The sequence below is a fragment of the Carassius auratus genome, chromosome 15, assembly GCF_003368295.1.
Source record: "Carassius auratus strain Wakin chromosome 15, ASM336829v1, whole genome shotgun sequence".
Classification (NCBI taxonomy): Eukaryota; Metazoa; Chordata; class Actinopteri; order Cypriniformes; family Cyprinidae; genus Carassius; species Carassius auratus.
In genome coordinates, this window is record NC_039257.1 from 12,141,501 (window position 1) to 12,164,257 (window position 22,757).

At 40.0% G+C, this 22,757-nt stretch overlaps 1 protein-coding gene across 3 annotated transcripts in view; it reads left to right on the forward strand.

The window, feature by feature from the left end:
* The window catches only part of LOC113115109 (alpha-2-macroglobulin-like), a 41,897-nt gene extending 23,791 nt beyond the window's left edge, over window positions 1-18,106 (forward strand). For all 3 annotated transcript variants that reach the window (XM_026282400.1, XM_026282399.1, XM_026282401.1), the window contains exons 13-35: window positions 49-282; window positions 394-606; window positions 715-864; window positions 1,368-1,484; window positions 1,644-1,725; window positions 4,762-4,885; window positions 6,022-6,247; window positions 6,318-6,444; window positions 6,523-6,644; window positions 6,743-6,794; window positions 6,873-6,956; window positions 7,044-7,220; window positions 7,320-7,395; window positions 7,554-7,710; window positions 7,801-7,875; window positions 7,954-8,116; window positions 11,173-11,366; window positions 11,909-12,121; window positions 12,215-12,333; window positions 12,508-12,589; window positions 12,757-12,849; window positions 12,944-13,049; window positions 17,439-18,106. In XM_026282400.1, coding sequence (XP_026138185.1) covers window positions 49-282; window positions 394-606; window positions 715-864; window positions 1,368-1,484; window positions 1,644-1,725; window positions 4,762-4,885; window positions 6,022-6,247; window positions 6,318-6,444; window positions 6,523-6,644; window positions 6,743-6,794; window positions 6,873-6,956; window positions 7,044-7,220; window positions 7,320-7,395; window positions 7,554-7,710; window positions 7,801-7,875; window positions 7,954-8,116; window positions 11,173-11,366; window positions 11,909-12,121; window positions 12,215-12,333; window positions 12,508-12,589; window positions 12,757-12,849; window positions 12,944-13,049; window positions 17,439-17,548 — 3,096 coding nt within the window. In that variant the 3' untranslated portion in view covers window positions 17,549-18,106. The remainder of the gene's footprint in view (window positions 1-48; window positions 283-393; window positions 607-714; window positions 865-1,367; window positions 1,485-1,643; window positions 1,726-4,761; window positions 4,886-6,021; window positions 6,248-6,317; window positions 6,445-6,522; window positions 6,645-6,742; window positions 6,795-6,872; window positions 6,957-7,043; window positions 7,221-7,319; window positions 7,396-7,553; window positions 7,711-7,800; window positions 7,876-7,953; window positions 8,117-11,172; window positions 11,367-11,908; window positions 12,122-12,214; window positions 12,334-12,507; window positions 12,590-12,756; window positions 12,850-12,943; window positions 13,050-17,438) is intronic.
* Window positions 18,107-22,757: the final 4,651 nt, after the last annotated feature.

A 22,757-nucleotide genomic window follows, 5' to 3' on the forward strand; every position in this document is an offset into this window, starting at 1 on the left:
ATTTTGATTACATGAAAATATTGGCGCATTCTTTTTCTTTTTTTCCAGGCAAGTGTGTATCCAAAGTTTCATTATGATGGTTACAAAACACCTTCCTTTTTTACGGACAGAAAAACAGTTAATCTTTTCCAGTCTGCCACTCCATACACCCCATCATTAAGTGAACTGATCATAGAAAACATTGAGCAACCATTAAAGTGTGATGCTGAGTTTACAGTGACCATCAAGTATTATTTTATTGGAGAGACTGCTAAAGACTTCAAAACTGACATTGTCTATATGGTGAGAATGTGCAGAATGTACACTGATACACTGATGAATTCATTGTTTGTTAACAGTATTAACTGGCTGCACTGGTCAGTTTGTCATTGGAGTGTCATCTGTCTGTTTCAGGTCTTGTCCAGAGGAGTGATTGTTCATCATGGATATGAGAAGGTTGAAGTCAAGTCTTCTAATGGAGCAGCAAGTGGCACAATGTCATTCAAACTGTCTGTTGGTGCAGATCTAGCTCCTGCAGTGCAGATTCTGGCCTACTGTGTTCTGCCCAGTGAAAATGTTGTTGCTCGTAGCACAAAATTTGACATTGAAAAGTGTTTCAAAAACAAGGTATACATTATTCTTTAAAGCACCCTGAAAAAAAAATCTGCCCATTTACACAGTCATGGTCATTCTGATTTAATACTGAAATGACTCACCCTACTGTTGTCGTCACAGGTTTCTCTGCAGTTTTCTCCTGCTAGAGCAGTTCCTGGTGAGAAAAACACTCTCCAGCTCTCAGCTCAGCCTGGTTCACTGTGCGGCCTCAGTGCTGTAGATCAGAGCGTCCTGATCCTGGAGTCAGGAAAACGTCTGGATACTGACAAGGTGTAAAGGCTTTAAGATGCTAGTGTCTACTATGTCCACTATTATTGTTTAAAGGTTAAAATTTTTACGCAAAATAAAGTGCATCCATTTCATCATAAAAAGTACTACACATGGCTCTGGTAGGATAATAAAGGCCTTCTGAAGTGAATCGATACATTTGTAAAAGAAAAATATCCATATTTATAACTTTATAAACCGTAATCTCTAGCTTCCGCTGTTGTACATTTGTTCAAAAAAAGAGTGGCGTTTTAGCGGATGATGTAGGTAAACACAGAATGTGGAAGAACAGAGCAGAGCACAAAACAAAACATCGGTCACGAAATAGAAGTATGGAGGATTTTGTTACAGGCAAATAGATTACTCTTTTTCTTTTGCTATAATTAAAACTAGACTAGCAGAGAGACTAGCATATTCTGGAACACCACTCTCTCGTGAACGTGTGTACAACAGTTAGTAGACTCTAGAGATGATGGTTATTTATTGTGGATGTGCTCTCATCACAGATCTTCAATATGCTGCCTGTACAATCAGTATCAGATTATCCTTACAGCGTTGAAGATGAGCAGGAGTGTCTGGTTGTGGGACCCCATCAAGTTGACAAAGCCTATGAATCCTTAAAGGTAACAAATAGATTAATATGTGTAACTGCAGTAGATTAGGTGAGTAACTACATGCATAAATATATCAATGCATGTGCTTAAAATTCCCCTTAATCTGAGAGCTACAACTATTTTTAATTTATTTTTTTCTGTTACATGTGGTTCATCATTGTTGGACAGAGTGTGGGTATGAAAATGGCAACAAATTTGGCTGTGCGAGTCTCTCTGTGTCCAACATATATGGACTATGATTATTATTCAGGTAATATTTGTTACTGTATATATGTATGTGTTCATTCAGACATACATTTGCTCTCAATAATTTAATATGACTGGAATTCACCATTATTAACCAATTTTTCACTGCAAAAGCACATATGTATGACTCTTTATTTGTTTTGTGATTATGGTGAAAGTTGTCTGATCTGTAAAATCAGCAGTTTTCAAAATTTGTGACATCAAAGAACTGCTCGAAAGAGCCGCACCACCCAAAATGTAAAGGCCCATTTATTCTGTGAGAAAAGTGTAAATGTATGAAGATAACATGTTTAAGTTTAGTTTACTGGCTTTTATATTCTTATTTTACTTATTATTATACTTTTCATTATTTTGACAGTGTATCTGTTTCTTCAAACTATTTTATGAGGGGCCATACAAGCCATAATTCCTTCTGGGACTCTCACACACTTACATTCTCCATTCACATGCATATATTCTTGCTTTCACACACTTGCATTCTCTTTTCACATACATACATTTCTACTCTCACACACACAATATTCTCCTTTTACATTCACATATTTTTTTTTTTTTTACCTTTTTTGGTATCAATTACTGTCCTTTTTAAGCAGGAAGTCACTCTCAGACCAGGAAATACATGTGCAAGACTCAGCTCTTCTTCACAGTTTTACAGTTGTGCTATTCAACGTCATCCTGTTTTCTTTTCAAGTACATATTTTAAGTTTTTAACTTTAAAATATCGTTATGTAACATATGTGTTCTACAGATCTGTGTAAAGTGTTAAGACACTGATGGTATTTACAGGGCTTTAGGCTAAGGAAATTTACTACTGGTCCGGTTCGGTCAGTGGTTTGAATTTCTTTACTTGCCCTGACAAAATGTTCACAGTACTTGCCACAATCAATCAATCAATCCACCAATGAATCAATAAATTAGAATTATTGTTTTCATTGTTGACTGCAACATTGTATTGTAATAAATTATAACCATTTTGCACCGATAGGTACAATAGTTCAAAGATAAAACTGAAATGAACCATGCTTTTTCAGGTCTTTCAGGTAGGTCTAACTATTCCAGTTAAGGATGCACTTATCAGGATTTTATTTATTTTACAATCAAATGAGCCGATTCTCATTCTCGTTTTTCTTTTTTTACATTTATTAAATGTTTATTTTGCTCTACTACTGGCCAAACTAACCTTGAAAAAACAAACAAACAAAAATATATGCAACATGAAGTGCACAAAACAAATACATCAGATGGGCTGAATGAATATTTTATTATTACTATTTATTATTATTAGTTTTATTACATTATATGTGTTTCTGCACTATGTTTGTACTTTCTGTACTGGAAGCTCCTGACAAAATTTATTCTGTGTGCAAACACTTGGCAATAAAGCTCTTTCTGATTCTGATGAAAATGCCAATTCAATCTCTGACAGCAGGTGGCGCTTGTAGAACAGTAATCTAGCACTGAGTTATTGCTGCATGCAGAGCTGTGCTAATTAACACTCCTTTAATGTGTATTTAACAAATAAGAGGTGTATTGTATTTAAGAGGAAAAAGAAAATCTCTCCTCAGAAATACATCCATATTAACCTCACCCTAATTACATAATTATGATTTGAATTAATATAAAGATATCGCTGTCCCTAACTTGCAACCTCCCACTTAATTCATTTCCTAAATTATTTAAAAAAATAAAAAATAAAACACTTGGGCGCTTAATTATAATATGTCTATCTGCTAACACGACTGAGGCTGAGCCCGTGTCATCAATCACAATTTGCTCCAAGGACGAGGCCATGTAACGATGATAATATTTATTTATTTATTTATTTTTAAACCCAGATAGCTTGCTGAAATACTTCTGTGGTTGCCTCATCTACCTCAGCCATTCTGATCATGACCTGTCCCAGTGACCCTGTTTTAACTAGACGTATTCCGTTTCATCTAAACGCCTTACGTTTCCACTATACTCCTTCTGTTTCCACTATACTCTCTCTGTTTCCACTATACTCTCTCTCGCATATACATACATTATATACACGTATGTGTGCATATGCATGTATGTGAAAGGAGAATTAATGTGTGTGTGAGAGTAGAAATATATGTATGTGTAAGGAGAATGTATGTGTGTGAATGCAAGAATATATGTATTTGTAAGGAGAATGTATGTGTGTTAATCCAAGAATATATAAATGTGAAAGGAGAATGTGTGTCAATGCAAAAATATATGTACCATATTTTTGGACTATAGCCAAAGTCAATCCTCAGTATAAGTCGCATTAGTCCAAAAAAACGTCATTACGAGGAAAAAAACATATATAAGTTGCACTGGACTATAAGTCGCATTTATTTATAACCAAGAACCAGGAGAAAACATTATCGTCTACAGCCGCGAGAGGATGCTCTATCCTGCTCAGTGTAGACTACAGGAGCACTGAGCAGCATCTCTGGCAGCATAGAGCGCCCTCTCGCGGCTGTAGACGGTAATGTTTTCTCTTGGTTCATGTCAAATTAATTTTGATAAATAAGTCACACCTGACTATAAGTCGCAGGACCAGCCAAACTATGCAAAAAGTTTGACTTATAGTCCGGAAAATGCGGTATGTGAAAGGAGAATATAAGTGTGTGAGAGTGCCAGAATGAATTATGGCTTGGAAGGCCCCTCATACTATTTGATAAGTTAGAATCCAAACAGTTAGTTTTTTTCTTTCTTTTTTTACACTTTTTTTCATTTACATTTTTGTTTGATTCAACTTCATGTATAAATTATTAATTGGCCCCATGATTTAAAAAAGCAGATTTAAATTTATATTACATTTAAATGTATAATGTATATTACAAAAAAATGGAAATAAATAGTTACAGTATAAACAATAAAAGGGAAAATGGTGTCATTGTAAAATAACATATTGTAGGGTTTAATGTTGTGAACACAGAATACAGTTTAGATCTTTCAGAAAGTATATAATGTGATATAGAGTATTTGTGTACTAAATTGCTACATGTCCTGATTCAAGTGTCACATCTTTACCTGTGCTTTATTTCAGTTGATGATTCAATATCATATGATTCTGAAATGGATTTGAATATGAATGAGGGAGACTCTTCAGTTGAAGTGACAGTTCGTACTTTCTTTCCTGAAACATGGATTTGGCAACTTGCTCCAGTTGGGTTAGTGACAATATTGTCAACTGTCAACATCATTTAATATCATACTAAAACCACAATAACTGTAATGCTTCTCTTGGCACTGCACGTCCAATGAGTTTTTGTTACACTTTAAAAAATTTAATGAGCTAATTACTAGGTAACAATGTTACACATAATATTTTGAGTATTTTTTCAGGCTTGATTTTTTTTTTAATGGATTTTACCTGAATGAATCATGTGAAATCTCCTAAATTAATTAATCTCTGACACAATTAATTTAATACAATTAGGGAAATGTTTTCATTCATTTTAAGTTTATTCTCAAAAAAAGTCTGTGATTTTGAGTGAGGTCTGTTTGTATTTTGTTATTTTATACATTTACAATACTGTATACAGCAAAACAGCTTAAGCGGGAAAATACTTGAGAAATACTGGAAAAGTACTGCACTAATACTAGCAAAGCTACTGCTCATTAAACAAGGATTGATGTCTTAGAGGAGTATTATCCATAATAACCATAAGCTTTACTCATGTGCAATGGAAACTTCAATGTAACAGAAACTATTACAATTGTCAAACATAACTGAACATTAAACAATAATAGATCCTTCCCTTCACTCAAAAACATAAAATAGCATTTAATTTCCAGATGTACTCCCCATATCCAGCCATATGCAAAGCATGCTGGGAACTAACAATCACCTAATTGAGCTAATTCTCATTTTGACACCTAATTCTCATAATTGCATTTAGCAGACGGCTTTATCTTAACCGACTTACAGTGCACAAATAGGTTTTATAAGTAAAAAGTCTTTAACATTTTCTATACAACACTGAATCACAATTTATTTAATGAAATCCACACATTATTTTTAATTATCACCTTATTTTTTTTTTAAATGAAAATTTCAAGACCAATGATTCATTTTTTACAGTCTAAGAATATATAAATTCACATGTAAATAAATGTGTGAATTGGACTGTTTTAGATTCATATAAACAGAACTTTCATTAGATTCATTCAGATTGATGAAAATTAGACAGACTAGAGACCTACTGTGAATCAGATAGTCAGTGTTTTATATCTGTGCTGAATGTTGTAAAAGCAAAACAGCATCTTAAAAGGCCAATCAAATACTCTTGTAATATCAACACAGAGACTCTGGATCAGCTCAGGTTCCTGTCACGGTTCCTGACACCATCACCTCTTGGGAGACGGAGGCCTTCTGTCTGTCCTCCAAAGGTCTGGGTCTGGCTCCTCCTGCTCAGCTGACAGTTTTCCAGCCCTTCTTCCTGGAGCTCTCTCTGCCTTACTCCATCATCCGTGGGGAGATCTTTGAGCTGAAGGCCACTGTCTTCAACTATCTGTCCAAGTGCATCATGGTGAGACTTCAGACTCAGTCTTATCCAATCATATCAAATATGCCACTAATCATGTGTGTTTGATTGACAGGTTAAAGTGACTCCAGCTCCTTCCTCAGACTACACTCTCAAATCCTCCTCTGATGAACAGTATTCATCCTGTCTGTGTGCTAATGGAAGAAAAACCTTTAAATGGATTCTCACTCCTTCTGTTCTTGGTGAGTTTTCCAGTCTGAATCATTGTTTCTCTGTGTTTGTGTATGTTTGTATCTTCACGTACATTTCTTGTGTTGTAGGAGTCTTGAATATTACAGTCAGTGCAGAGGCTGAGTCGTCCCAGACTGTGTGTGACAATGAGATTGTGAGCGTGCCAGAGAGAGGACGCATTGACACAGTCACACGAAGTCTGCTTGTGCAGGTCAGCGCAGGTCAAACAGCTCTCAGACGTCATTTCTTCATGATCCTAATGCTGCTTATGTCAGTATGGTGTGTTGATGTTACTGTTTTATGCTGCAGGCTGAAGGAACTGAGAAGACCGAGACCTACAGCTGGTTACTGTGTCCAAAGGGTTTGTCTGCAGACAATATTTAGCATTATAGTGTTTCTCTGCTGATCACTTATGTGTTTCTGTCTCTCTGGTTCATAGGCGACAGTCTCTCAGAGGAAGTGGATCTGAATCTTCCTAAAGATGTGATAAAGGGATCAGCCAGATCCTCTGTTTCTGTCATTGGTAACATTTACATACACAAGCAGAAATGATATTTTTGTGTTTGGGTTTTTTAAAATGTAATCAGTTTCAATGGTGTTTGGTTTTAAGGGGACATACTGGGTCGTGCACTGACAAATCTTCACGGATTACTAAAGATGCCGTACGGCTGTGGAGAACAAAACATGGCTATTCTTTCTCCCAATATTTACATTTTGCAGTATCTGGAAAACACAGAGCAGCTCACTTCAGCCATCAGAGAGAGAGCCACCGGCTTCCTTAAGAGTGGTGAGAGAAATGAGTCAGGTCAAGAAAATAAGTCTTGATACTTTTGACGTCAGACACACTTAATCAACCTAAACATTTAATCACTATCAAACTTAACAGGATACCAGAGACAACTGAACTACAGACATACTAGTGGTGGATACAGCACATTTGGACATGGAGATGAGAATACATGGTAAATATTTGTAACTTTTTACTCTCACTTTTTCCTAAATAGTTACAAAGTTAAAATATTAAGTAGATAGGTGGTATTTAGTTTCAATAATTTATGTACAGATTTAATCAACTCAAACAACTAATTATATTATTTAATTTAAAACTTTAAAACACCAGGTTGACTGCCTTTGTCCTGAGGTCTTTTGGAAAAGCGCAGAAATACATATTTATTGATCCACAAATTATTCAGAGTGCAATGGATTGGTTAATAAGCAGACGGGATTCAGACGGCTGTTTTATCCAACAGGGAAGACTGTTCAACAACAGAATGAAGGTGTGTTATTGGTCACTAAACATTATCACAGAAACAATCTATCTGTAACAAAAATGTTTTACTTAATGTTCCTCTAATATAAAACTGCAGGGTGGAGTGAATGATAATGTGACTATAACAGCCTACATTACTGCATCACTACTTGAACTAGAAACTCCAGTAACAGTAAGTTCATCTACAGGAAACACAGTATAAACTCAGAAAATTACGCTCCCAGCTGCTGTTTCTCTGTTTTTGTATCAGGATCCTGTCGTCAGGAAAGGTTTGTCCTGCTTGAGGTCTGTCATTGAGGATGTCAAAAACACTTACACCACTGCTCTGCTCGCCTACACCTTCAGTCTGGCTAAAGACACAGACACTAAACAGCAGCTTTTCAAGAAACTGGAAGATGTTGCTATTTCAGAAGGTAAGATAGTTGTTTTATTTATATACAGGTCCTTCTCAAAAAATTAGCATATTGTGATAAAAGTTCATTATTTCCCATAATGTAATGATAAAAATTAAACTTTCTTATATTTTAGATTCATTGCACACCAACTGAAATATTTCAGGTCTTTTATTGTTTTAATGCTGATGATTTCGGCATACAGCTCATGAAAACCCAAAATTCCTATGTCAAAAAATTAGCATATTTCATCTGACCAATAAAAGAAAAGTGTTTTTAATACAAAAAAAGTCAACCTTCAAATAATTATGTTCACTCAATACTTGGTCGGGAATCCATTTGCAGAAATGACTGCTTCAATGCGGCGTGGCATGGAGGCAATCAGCCTGTGGCACTGCTGAGGTGTTATGGAGGCCCAGGATGCTTCGATAGTGGCCTTAAGCTCATCCAGAGTGTTGGGTCTTAAGTCTCTCAACTTTCTCTTCACAATATCCCACAGCTTCCTTTATGGGGTTAAGGTCAGGAGAGTTGGCAGGCCAATTGAGCTCAGTAATACCATGGTCAGTAAACCATTTACCAGTGGTTTTGGCACTGTGAGCAGGTGCCAGGTCGTGCTGAAAAACGAAATCTTCATCTCCATAAAGCTTTTCAGCAGATGGAAGCATGAAGTGCTCCAAAATCTCCTGATAGCTAGGTGCATTGACCCTGCCCTTGATAAAACACAGTGGACCAACACCAGCAGCTGACATGGCACCCCAGACCATTTCCTTCTCCCCAGTCTTCCTCCAGACTCTGGCACCTTGATTTCCGAATGACATGCCAAATTTGCTTTCATCCGAAAAAAGTACTTTGGACCACTGAGCAACAGTCCAGTGCTGCTTTTCTGTAGCCCATTTCCTGCACACGCCTGTGCACAGTGGCTCTGAATGTTTCTACTCCAGACTCAGTCCACTGCTTCCGCAGGTCCCCCAAGGTCTGGAACCGGTTCTTCTCCACAATCTTCCTCAGGGTCTGGTCACCTCTTCTCGTTGTGCAGCGTTTTTTGCCACAGTTTTTCCTTCCCACAGACTGAGGTGCCTTGATACAGCACTCTGGGAACAGCCTATTCGCTTCAGAAATGTCTTTCTGTGTCTTACCCTCTCTCTTGAGGGTGTCAATGATGGCCTTCTGGACAGCAGTCAGGTCGGCAGTCTTACCTATGATTGCGGTTTTGAGTAATGAACCAGGCTGGGAGTTTTTAAAAGCCTCAGGAATCTTTTGCAGGTGTTTAGAGTTAATTAGTTGATTAAGATGATTAGGTTAATAGCTCGTTTAGAGAACCTTTTCATGATATGCAAATTTTTTGAGATAGGAATTTTGAGTTTTCATGAGCTGTATGCCAAAATCATAAGTATTAAAACAATAAAAGACCTGAAATATTTCAGTTGGTGTGCAATGAATCTACAATATATGAAAGTAAAATTTTTATCATTACATTATGGAAAATAATGAACTTTTATCACAATATGCTAATTTTTTTAGAAGGACCTGTGTGTGTGCGTGTGTACACTGTGTGCAGAATTATTAGGCAAATGAGTATTTTGACCACATCATCCTCTTTATGCATGTTGTCTTACTCCAAGCTGTATAGGCTCGAAAGCCTACTACCAATTAAGCATATTAGGTGATGTGCATCTCAGTAATGAGAAGGGGTGTGGTTTAATGACATCAACACCCTATATCAGGTGTGCATAATTATTAGGCAACTTCCTTTCCTTTGGAAAAATGGGCCAAAAGAAGGACTTAACAGGCTCCGAAAAGTCAAAAATAGTGAGATATCTTGCAGAGGGCTACCACTTGCCACCAGTTTTGCCATATTTCAGAGCTGCAACATCACTGGAGTGCCCAAAAGCACAAGGTGTGCAATACTCAGAGACATGGCCAAGGTAAGAAAGGCTGAAAAACGACCACCACTGAACAAGACACACATGCTGAAACGTCAAGACTGGGCAAAGAAATATCTCAAGACTGATTTTTCTAAGGTTTTATGGACTGATGAAATGAGAGTGAGTCTTGATGGGCCAGATGGATGGGCCCGTGGCTGGATCGGTAAAGGGCAGAGAGCTCCAGTCCGACTCAGACGCCAGCAACGTGGAGGTGGAGTACTGGTTTGGGCTGCTATCATCAAAGATGAGCTTGTGGGGCCTTTTCGGGTTGAGGATGGAGTGAAGCTCAACTCCCAGTCCTACTGCCAGTTTCTGGAAGACACCTTCAAGCAGTGGTACAGGAAGAAGTCTGCATCCTTCAAGAAAAACATGATTTTCATGCAGGACAATGCTCCATCACACGCGTCCAAGTACTCCACAGCGTGGCTGGCAAGAAAGGGTCTAAAAGAAGAAAAACTAATGACTTGGCCTCCTTGTTCACCTGATCTGAACCCCATAGAGAACCTGTGGTCCATCATGAAATGTGAGATTTACAAGGAGGGAAAACAGTACACCTCTCTGAACAGTGATTGGGAGGCTGTGGTTGCTGCTGCACGCAATGTTGATGGTGAACCGATCATAACACTGACAGAATCCATGGATGGCAGGCTTTTGAGTGTCCTTGCAAAGAAAGGTGGCTATATTGGTCACTGATTTGTTTTTGTTTTGTTTTTGAATGTCAGAAATGTATATTTGTGAATGTTGAGATGTTATATTGGTTTCACTGCTGAAAATAAATAATTGAAATGGGTATATATTTGTTTTTTGTTAAGTTGCCTAATAATTATGCACAGTAATAGTCACCTGCACACACAGATATCCTCCTAAAATAGCTACAACTAAAAACAAACTAAAAACTACTTCCAAAAATATTCAGCTTTGATATTAATGAGTTTTTGGAAATCATTGAGAACATGGTTGTTGTTCAATAATAAAATTATTCCTCAAAAATACAACTTGCCTAATAATTCTGCACTCCCTGTGTGTGTGTGTGTGTGTGTGTATATATATATATATATATATATATATATATATATATATATATATATTTTTTTTTTTTTTTTTTTTCTTCTTTTTGAGTTACCATGTCTCTTTTGCCCATGTGTCCTAAAGGGTCTCGTCTCCACTGGTCTCAGTCTGCTTCTGCTGATGACTCTGATTCTCTGGCAGTGGAGATCAGCTCATATGTGCTGCTAGCTGTTCTCTCTGCTGATTCACTCACTACAGCTGATCTGGGCTTTGCTAACAGGATTGTCAGCTGGCTTGTTAAGCAGCAGAATGCCTATGGAGGATTCTCCTCCACACAGGTGACTCAAACTACTCAAATCAAACACATGATTGCTGAATAATGGGTAAAAGACACATTACTGAACACATTTATTTCTCAGGACTGTCGTGGCAAAATTTAAATCAACTCTCATCAGCATAAGAGACAGACTCATTCTCATGTATAATTAAAAAGAAGGCTTTTATTCTTTGCAAAGAAGGTCAGACAGTCATACAGCAACACTGAGTTCCTGCAGAGTGAAACCGACCCAGGAAGAGGGCAGTCCTCCACCTTATATACCTCTGCTCTTCCAAGGTTACACAGTTTCAGCAGCTGTAAATTTCCACACATAACAAGGAACACTCTTTATGGGCTGTTTCTCACACATTTAGGACTTAGGTGACCCCCTCAGGTCATCCTCAGACATCGTCCCCCCACTATATGGCCCAATGACCCCCTCAGGTCATTCTCAGACATCTGTTTTCCCCCCCAGGCATCACCCTTCTGAACCCACACAGTAAAGAAAAGAAAACACATGCTTATATATACAGAAGCAATGTTAAATGAATTTTTCCACCACAGGACACAGTGGTGGCTCTTCAGGCTCTGTCTTTGTACGCCACCAAAGTGTTCAGCGCTGACGGCTCCAGCACAGTGACTGTACAGTCAGCAGCAGACTCTCATCACTTTGATGTCAATCAGGACAATAAGTTACTGTACCAGGAGAAGCAGCTGCAGGACGTCCCAGCCAAATACAGCATTGAAGTGAATGGCTCAGCCTGTGTGTCTCTGCAGGTCTGTAGTGCATTCAGCTTCATTGACTCAGTCGCTCTCTTTTCTTTCTTAACATTTTGCTGCTGTTTTTTCTTTTCATGTTGACATTCTCAGGTAACTCAGTTCTACAACATTCCCACTCCTACTGAAGCTAAAACACTGAGCATTGATGCAAAGATTGAGGAAGATTCCAAAACACTGGGACAAAATTTCCTTTTGAACTTCAATGTCAAGTAAAAACAGATTTAGATTTTTTTATAGCTACTGTTTCTTTTATTATATATAGATACCTCTTTATTTAATGCCTAAAAATTTTGACAATCTTAGTTGTAAAATTCTATAATTGCTTGGATAAAATTTAAATCATAATAAGCATTAAATCAGGGCAGTACATTTATCTTTTTAAGATATCATGGTCCCCAGGAGATGACTAACATGCTCATTGTGGATATTAAACTTTTATCAGGATTCACAGCTGACACATCATCGGTAAGTTTAGGTGTATAAAGTTATTGTGCATTAAGAAGACACACATTTTTTTTTACACATTTTTACTACTGTTTTTTTTTTCATGATAGCTTTAATTTGCAAAAACTGAAAAAACACCTATTCATCATCATCATATTTTCACATTAGTAATTCTATTTTCCCTATAGCTTACAACGTCAATTAGTTCAGAAGTCCTTGCTCAGAAGTATGTGGAGCGGGTTGACACAAAAGAAGACCATGTCATAGTTTATTTAACAGAGGTAAGTAAATAATAACATTTATATAATTAACATGCATTCCATAATTTCCATGAATGGTACTGTATAAATGTATTTTTTGTTTATCCTCTTGCAGATTCCAAAACATATTTCTATGAATTACAAGATGCAAATGAAACGGGTTCTTCCAGTGAAAAATCTCAAGCCAGCAGTGGTCAAAGTGTATGATTACTACCAAACAAGTAAGATTTTATTTTAATATTCAGAAAAATTTAAAGGTGACGGTGTGTAGTTTAATGCAGTTTTCATTAGATAAATAGCAAAACGTATAATTCACAAAATTTTTGTTATTATTTATATTTTATCTTGTTTATTGTATGTTATTGACACAAAGCCATGCCGTATTATTTATTGGTGTCCTCATTTAACTAATCATATTACTCACTATTGTCTAATTAAAGGTTATAGTAACCACTAACAAATGTTACAACTATTTTCATGATAGATGTATTGCATTTTCTAGTATATATATTGTCACAGGCTGAAGAATCACACGACAGGGTTTAGTGCAAAAGTGAAGCCTCGGAGGGTGTATTTATTGACAGGTGCTTTTAAACCGTGACGTTGCCAGTAGTGTCAGGTGCTCGCCCTCAGTGCCAAGTGATCCTGTTTGCCGGCCGGCTGAGTGCAATGGGACTTGGTGTCCTGTGCTCGGGTGGCGGGCTGGTCGATCCGCAGCTTTCTGGAGGGACAAGAGACACAACATAAGTTTCTGTCGTCTGGAGATCCTCTCTCCCTGTGTCACCCTTAGGCACAGCTTTTATGGTCCTCTTCTCATCCGCTTTAGCTGGGACCGATCAGCCGGCTGTGGTCGCGCAGGTGAATCTCCCTCGTTGCCAGGACGACGCTGATAGGTGCCCGGGACATGGCTCACAACCCCGCCCCCTAAGCGCCGTCCTGGTTCCTCGGGCGAGGGGGGAGGTGGGGGCTGGGGGAGGAAGAGTAACTGACAGACCTGCGAAAGCTGTCCACAGGCGGGAGAGTCCATCCGCATTGGTGTTGGCGGTTCAAGCTCGATGTCGCACATCAAAGTGGAAGTCCTGGAGCACCAGGAACCACCACGTCACCCGGGCATTGGTGTCCTTAGCCCGGGCCATCGACTGTAACCGTGCGTGATCAGTGACGAGGGTGAATTTCTGTCCCAGTAGGTAATATTTCAGCTCCAGGACTGCCCACTTGACGGCCAGCGCCGCCTTCTCCACTGCCGCGTACCGTTGTTCTGTTGTGGACAGCTTTCGGCTGATGTATACCACCTGGTGCTCCTCACCGTCTTGTACTTGGGATAGTACGGCTCCCAACCCGTTGTCAGATGCATCCGTCTGCAATAAGAAGGGACAGTTAAATTTGGGAGCGCGCAACACTGGCTCAGAAGCGCCGCTTTTATCCTCCTGAACGCTGCTTCTTCCTGGGTTCCCCACTTCACCTTCTCCGGCTGTCCCTTCTTAGTGAGGTCTGTCAGGGCTGTCGCTAGGGAGGAGAAGTTAGGTATAAAACACCTGTAGTACCAGCCAACCCCAAAAAGGCCCGTACCTGTTTCTTGGTGGAGGGCCTCGGGGCCGAGAGAATGGTTGACACTTTTCCCTGTTGCGGACAGATCAGGCCCCGGCCCACCTGGAAACTGAGGTATTTTGCTTTAGGTAGGGCGAGGTGGCATTTCTTGGGTTGGTGGTGAGCCCTGCCTGCGGCGTGGAGAAGGCGGTCTTCGGTTTGGCAGTCTCCATTAACGGTACCTGCTAATAGCCCTTGGTGAGATCGAGCGTGGACATGAAGGTACGAGAGATGCTGAAGCTAGGGATCATTGAGCCCTCCCGCAGTCCCTGGTCCAGTCCCATAGTCATGGTCCCAAAACCGGACGGCACCCTCCGGTTCTGTAACGACTTCCTCCGCCTAAACGAGGTCTCCGAGTTCGATGGATACCCGATGCCCCGTGTCGATGAGCTGCTGGAGCGGCTGGGGAGAGCCCGGTTCCCCTTCGGCTGCGTGTCGCCGGGCCTCCGGGATTCGGTAGGGCCGCTGTCGTACAATGGTCCCTGGCGGTGTGTGTACGTCATGCTGCAGTAGGCGGGTCTGCCCGGGATGTGGGGAGAACACATCAGAGAACTGACCGAACAGATGTTGGAGCTCCGTCTTCTGGGCGGCCGACAGGTGAGGGCTGATGTCAACAACCACGGGTGAGGAGGCGACTAGGGCCACAACCTGAGTCCAGCGCTTTAGGAGATTGATGTGGTGCAGTTGGCTTTCCTTCCAGCGCCCCGGCTGGCGTACTCTGTAAGTCACGGGCCCCACTTTCTCCTCGATGATGTATGGGCCTTGCCATTTGGTGAGGAATTTACACGCTGCTGTTGGGACGAGGACTAGGACGTATTCACCTGGCTGGAATTCCCGTGGTTGGGCCGCCAGGTCATATCGTCGACATTGAGCTTCTTGGGCGTCCGCCAGGTGATCCCAGACGGGGAGCATGATGAGGTCGATCTTTTCCCTCATCTCCCTCACGTGCTCGGTCGTGGTCCGATGGACGGTCGGCTGCTGCTCCCAGGCCTCTTTGGCGACTTCGAGCAAGCCACGGGGCTGCCGCCCAAACAGAAGCTCGAATGGTGTGAATCCTGTGGAGGCCTGGGGGACTTTCCCGGATGCCGAAGAGGACGTACGGCAGCATTTGATCCCAATCCCGTTGGTTGTCCGCTGCCACGCAGCAGAGCATCTGCTTTAATGTTTGGTTAAACCTTTCGACCAGCCCATCAGTCTGAGGGTGGTACACGTTGGTCCGAAGCTGCTTTACCTTCAGGAGGTGGCAGAGGTCAGCCATCGTCCGGGACATGAAGGAGGTGCCCTGGTTGGTCAGAATCTCCCGGGGTATGCCGACCCGGCTGCACAGTAGGAAGAGCTCCTGGGCCATGGCCTTGGATGTGGCTTTGCGCAGTGGAATGGCTTCGGGGTATCGGGTCGCATAATCCACGATGACTAATATGTGTTCGTGTCCCTGGGCGGACTTTGGCAGCGGCCCTACAAGGTCCATTCCTATCCACTCAAAGGGTAACTCAATGATGGGCAGCGGGATTAGCAGAGCTGGGGGAGGAGTTTGTGGCGACGTCCGTTGGCAGTCCGGACAAGCCTGACAAAACTGCGTGATCTCCGCCTCCATGCCGGGCCAATGCAACCTGTCTCGGATTCGTTGAGTGGTGTTCTGCGCCCCCTAGGTGGCCCGCCATAGGATGGGAATGGGCAAGCTCGACGATTGTCTGTGTCTTCGTGCGTGGGACTACCAACAGCTTTACCACCACCCCCCTTCGCTGCGCGACACAGTACACCAGGCCATTCTGGATCACGAAGTGTGGGGTTGGGTGTGGTGGTGGTTGGACCTCTTTCCCCTCAACCAGTCTCACCTGCTTCCAGCAGTGCTTCAGCCGATCATCCCCGAGCTGCTCCTTCATAAAATTTCCCCCACCCCGCACCTGCTGGAACACATCATAGAAAAGGTTAGAACTTTGGTGGGGGGGGACTCACCATCTCGGGCGCTGTCAGAAGCTAGGAGGACAGGGCGCCGTCGGGGACCTCGGCTGAAGTTCTTCCTCTTCTGGTGGTTCCCGGCAGGGCTGGCAGGCCGGGTGACTTGGGTGAGCAGTTGGTCAAAGCCTGGCCAGTCTCTTCCCAACAGGACGAGCATGGGCAGGTCCCTGACTACGCCCACTTCCAGTGGCCAGGTGCTGGTCCTCGTGGAGAGAGTCCCCAGCCAGGTGGGTACGTTCTGGGTGTCCCCATGGACGCAGGTGATGGTGAGGCGGGCTTTGGTTCCCATCCGTGGGGGAAACAGGGAGCACTGGACCAGGCTTACCGCACTTCCAGAGTCCAACAGCACTTCCAGAGTCCAACAGGGCTGTACACGGACGGCCTCTCGTGGTGGCTTTAAATGGACGGCACAGCCATCAGCCAGGCGCGATTAGGAGAGGGTGGTGGCTCCGTTGGCATTAGCTCGTCCTGTATGCCGGGAACCGCCGACCTGCTGACTGTGCGCTGGGTGCCCTCTGGCGTGCGTCGCTCCTGGTACACCCTCCGGGGAAATGCCGGTGCTCGCTCCTCAGCCTCTCGTTGCATCGTCATTTCCGCAAGTCTAATTCTGGCCTTGTTTGCACCTTGTGGTGAGCCCGCTGTATTTTATCTGGTGAAGTCTTCTCTTAAACATGTACCAAACAGTTGATTTGGCCATTCTGAATGTTCATGCCATTCTGAATGGTCCTGCCATCTCTCTGGTGGATTTGTTTTGTTTTGTTTTTGCAGCCTGACAATTGTCTGTCTTACCTGCATGGGGAGCTATTTGTCTGCATGATGGAAAGGCGAATGGCACACTTAAAATCATCTCCAGACTTTTACGTGGTTAACTGATGTAGAAATAACTAAGAAATAGCCCACATCTGTCTGTGAGATAGCTTTTGAGTCAACTGTCCAATTACTTAAGCTCCCTTGAAAAAAAAGGGGGAGGTACATATTAAAGAGCTGTAATTGTTTAATTGTAACAATGAGCCAGGCCAAAGCCTTCTATTAATTTGTGTCTTGATATTACCTTCTTTCTTTAGGTGATCAGTCGGAGACCGAGTACTCTTTCAACCAAGGGTGTTACTTTGGGTCTACCATTGGGGGGTTTAAACTCGCAGCATATTTATTAATTTATGTATTTCTTGAATAATTTTCTTGTGTAAAAGGTACCGTTCCTGTATTAGAAATACATTGTGATACTTTTACTGATTTAGGCTACTTAACATAAATGCAGCTATTCACTTGACTATTTATGCCATAACCTGACTATTTATGGCATGCCTTCCACTGTCAATAAGGTCAAGCATTTCAGTCCTACAGCTCATAGTATAATGACACAGAATACAAAATGTATTTTTAATATTGTATGAGTAGTTATTCTTAGTGGCATTGTTTGATTTCATTTGTAATTTGTATGTATTCTTTTATATGTGTACTCAGTGGCAGCAGCCCACTCACAATTTTTCATTTGTTCTTATTTTTTAAATGAACTTGTTTGTACTTATTATGGAAAATAAAGATTTTAAAAATTTGCATGCATAAGGAGTCTGACAACAGCCTGCACTCCACATAGAGATCTTATCTCATCATCATCGAGTGTTGGGGGGTTGATTGAAGGTCCTGGACCTCTCTTAAGCATTAAGAGACCCCCATTGTGCCAAAAAAAACCTTGGTTTTTCAATAAAGCTATAATAATTGAAACATGAAACTATTGAAAATGAAAATTACGTGAAAAGTGTGGTTTCTGTATTAAATTTAGAGCTGCTTACATATTTCTTTTAATGTGATTTTACAGCATTTACAGCATTACACACATTAGAACCAATCACACACGATTCTATTGAGTTTATGAACACAATGGCCTATCAGAGGTGTTCAGATTAGTCATTGCTGAAATCTCAGTTTTGTTCAGTGTGCGCATCCTAAATTCTTATTCATCATAAGCAAAAAAGTGCATGTGTATGAACTATATAAGTTATATAGGACATATAAGATATTAATTTACAGTGTGGACACCTTCATTGATTATAACAGGAATTTTGAGTGCTTAAACTCTAGTTAAACTGAAATTAGTAATATTTTTTAATGTGAATGTTCTTTGCTCACTTTCTCCATAATTTACCTGTGTTAATTAAAGATATTTTGTTTTTACCATAGAATGTTTGTATTGAGTTATGATCACTTTAAATAAAAAATCAGTTTTATTAAATATTTAAAAATAAATTACATAGTTAAATTACCTTCTATTAACTAAATCAAATCAATAATTGAAATGATTGTTAATAGCTGACAAATCATTGGCATTAGAACTTCTGTAAAGCTTATTGCTTACATAAAGTAACATCAGCTCATTCAAATTCTCTGATCGGGCCTGTCCAAATACCCACACTTATGATCCGCTCTTTAACTAAGCTACAATAATACTTTTTGTATACACCTATAACAATGAACAATTCTTCTCCTCCAAATTTAATATTCCGACATTATCAAAGAGTACCATGACACATCCACGTGCAATTCCGGTTGTGGCTAGAAAGTGATACAGCTGAAACAGGAAGCTAACAATAAATTAAATTTTCATCCCCAATAATTAATATGCTACTATTTCATTTTATTTTTTTAGTCATGACTGTGCAAGAGGTTGCAGGTTTCAAAATTTAAAAATAATACAAAATAACCAGGGTTGGAATTAGTTTGCAATTTGGATTTTTATAAGATCCTTTGTTTCCTGATAAATGCCGTCTCAACTATTTCTGAAGTGCTTCTTGTTGGAAAACAATTTTACCAGAATGTTTTTCTGTTAGAATTGTGTAGTTTTTTTTTTTTTTTATAAGCTGTTAAATTATTAAGCAGTGACTCATGTAGTTATTTTTTTTGTGTGTGTTTTATGTGATGCGCTGGGCATATATTTTTAATTCCTGATTTGTTCCCTGACATGATCCTTGTTGCAAAGCAAAAGTAAAATTTTTGTAAAAAAAAAAAAAAAAACACTTCTTTTACAAAGAACACCACTTTCTCACATAACAAACTGAAGCAAGTCCTGCATAGATTGCAATATCCATTCTCGATCCAATGATTTCAACTAATTCAGCACCACCCTCATGGACAGCACCTGATTACATCACACGTAAGAAGGTTTCATGTTAACTCTGAATTAATTTTTTTAAATGGCTGTTTAAATATCAAGAAATGTTCAATATAATAATGCATTTTGTCAGACTTTGAATTATTTTTTTTTCTTCTAAATTCTACAGTAAAACCTAGTAAAAGTTGACAGAGACAAATTCTTGGGTGTCCTGAAGAGTAATTTGTTGAAATTTTTATGTTAATTCTTCAGAAATTTTAAAAATGCATGTAGAAAAAGCACGAAATAGTCAGTGTTATGTATTTTAACACTTTATTTTTCTCCCAAACTAAGCAGTAAACTGTATATTTTATAATATGCAATATTAATATGCTTTCAAAAAAAAAAAAAATCTTGTTTTGGGGCACATTTAATTAATATCTGCTGAAATATTGGTCTTCCTCAGCTTTTTGGCCACTTCATGTATCCGTACCCTAATTTAACAGATAGGCCTTCAAAACATGTCCACGGTGGCAACAGTGAGAATAAAGTTATGCCCTGAGATTTTCCTCTGAAATGCAACTAACACCTCAAAAATGCAGAACATGCTTCTGGTTCCACAGCAACCAAAGACAAATTGTCTGATAACACTAGTTTTATGGCTCAAAGGAATGCGGGAAAGTTAATCTTACTCAAGTGTCTCTAAAACGAATTAATTTATAGGAAAACCTTTCTTTGAATGAAAACACATATGCCGGGCTTATCGAACAATTGGACCAAAAACAGCATGTTTGGCGCCCAAGTCCCGCTCCCGAAAGCTCTGTACCTTTGAAAAAGTACTACCTCGCAAGCAGGGACTTTCTGAGGGGCATTTTTTTTTTTTTTACCAGGAACTTTATTTAAATCCTGGTTCCTGCGGTGGCAACTCATCAAGTACCACCCCATAGTCCCTAGTTCCTGGGTAAAGTTCCAGCAGTGGAAACGCAGCTATATACTTCAGGTCATTGTGTAGTGTATGTTGTTACTCTTCATGTATGTTGGTTTTTTTGTATTGGAAACCGTTTTATGCAAGCTTATGATAGAACCACTTGTTCGTGTAATCTTATATGTAATTTTGCATTAACACTCAATAGAGTTCCATATAAACTTTCAGCCAAAGGGCCGTAAAACTAATATCTCCAACCTCCTGGTTGGAATTTCAGCCTTTCTCACTGGACAAGCCAATCTTCTCACACCTTAAAATGCTTACGCACAGTTCCGCCCAGCTTTTTCTTCTTCTGCTTAGTTTTCTCTCTTAGCTTTTTTTTTCACTTTCCACTGGGAAGAAATGATTACCATCAAGTCAGAACATCTTTGGAATTCATCAATCTTCAAACCCAAAAGAATATGATCACAAGTCCAAAAACCTTAAGGCTATCAAGACTTTCATCTTAGTCTGCATCCAGACACTTGTCAACAACCAAGGCAATGCAATGATCATACATTTAACTAAACGAAACTATTCCCCTTTTTCCTGACATTAATTTGTTCATTTGTAAATTCTATGTTTCTAGCTTCCGGTCTCATTTGCGTCCAGCTATTTTTAGATGTACAAAACAGTTTGTTTTGCTGCTTGACATTGACAATTGATGTGTCGTGTTATATTATTTGAATCTGTTACCTTAAAGGGTTAGTTCGCCCAAAAATGAAAATTATGTCATTAATAACTCACCCTTATGCTGTTCCAAACATGTAAGGCCTCCTTTTATCTTCGGAACACAGTTTAAGATCTTTTTGATTTAGTCCGAGAGCTCTCAGTCCCTCCATTGAAGCTGTGTGTATGGTATACTGTCCATGTCCAGAAAGGTAAGAAAAACATCAAAGTAGTCCATGTGACATCAGAGGGTCCGTTGGAATTTTTTGAAGCATCGAAAATACATTTTTACGAAATACGATTTTATTCAGCATTGTCTTCTCTTCCGTGTCTGTGTGAGAGAGAGTTCAAATCAGAGCCATATAGATCAAAGCAGCTGGATTTCCGGTTCGCGAATGAATCATTCAGTTCACCAAATCGAACTGAATCATTTTAAACGGTTCGCATCTCTAATACGCATTAATCCACAAATGACTTAAGCTGTTAACTTTTTTGATGTGGCTGACACTCCCTCTGAGTTCAAACAAACCAATATCCCGGAGTAATGCATGCACTCAAACAGTACACTGACTGAACTGCTGTGATGAAAACCGAGCCGAGCCAGATAGACAGATAGAACAATAGACTGGCTCGTTCACGAGTGAAGAACCGGTTGCATCGGTGTTCGGATCACCAGTAGTTCTTTCGGACAGTTCGATTCAATACACCGGTTGAAGAAAACCGTTCATCAGTTCTTTTGAGCTCGACGTTGGCAATGATAGCCCTTGATTCAAGCCTTCGGTTTACCCGCACCCATAACACTAGCACATAATCAGTTCAGAATCAATCACCAAAAGAATCAGTTTAAGATATTTTAGATTTAGTCTGAGAGCTCTCAGTCCCTCCATTGAAAATGTGTGTACAGTACACTATCTATAGTTATAAAGGTAATAAAAACATCTTCAAGGTAGTCCATGTGACATCAGAGGGTCAGTTTGAATTTTTTTAAGCATCATAAATACATTTTGGTCCAAAAATAGCAAAAACTACGACTTTATTCAGCAATGTCTTCTCTTCCGGGTCTGTTGTGAGGGCGTCCACTACAGTTTGGTGATATCCGGTTCGTGAAGGAATCACACGATATAACCGGATCTTTTTGAACCAGTTCACCAAATCAAACTGAATCGTTTGAAAAAGTTTGCATCTCCAATACGCATTAATCCATAAATGACTTAAACTGTTAGCTTTTTTTAATGTGCCTGATACTCCCTCTGACAAACCAATATCCCGGAGTTATTCATTTACTCAAACAGTACACTGACTGAACTGCTGTGAAGAGATGAACACCAAGCCGTGCCAGATAACGAATGAATGATTGACTCGAAGAATGCAGATCATATTTATTTTGCTTTAGCATGAAGCTGCAGTTTCAATTCTCGAATTACACTTATGAGTAACAGTAAAATGCTCCAGCCACTTTTATCTTCATGTCTTTTGCTTGCCATCACAAGCCCACTCTCCTTTGTGTCAGTTTTAGTTTCTTAAAAGCAATGAGTGCATTAGCCTTTTATCTGACACTTTTTCTTTGATGTTGAACCACTCCGCCCCTGTCCAGCAGTCAAAGCAGCATTATGTTGGGAAGTCGTGGCCTAATGGTTAGAGGGTTGGACTCCCAATCGAAGG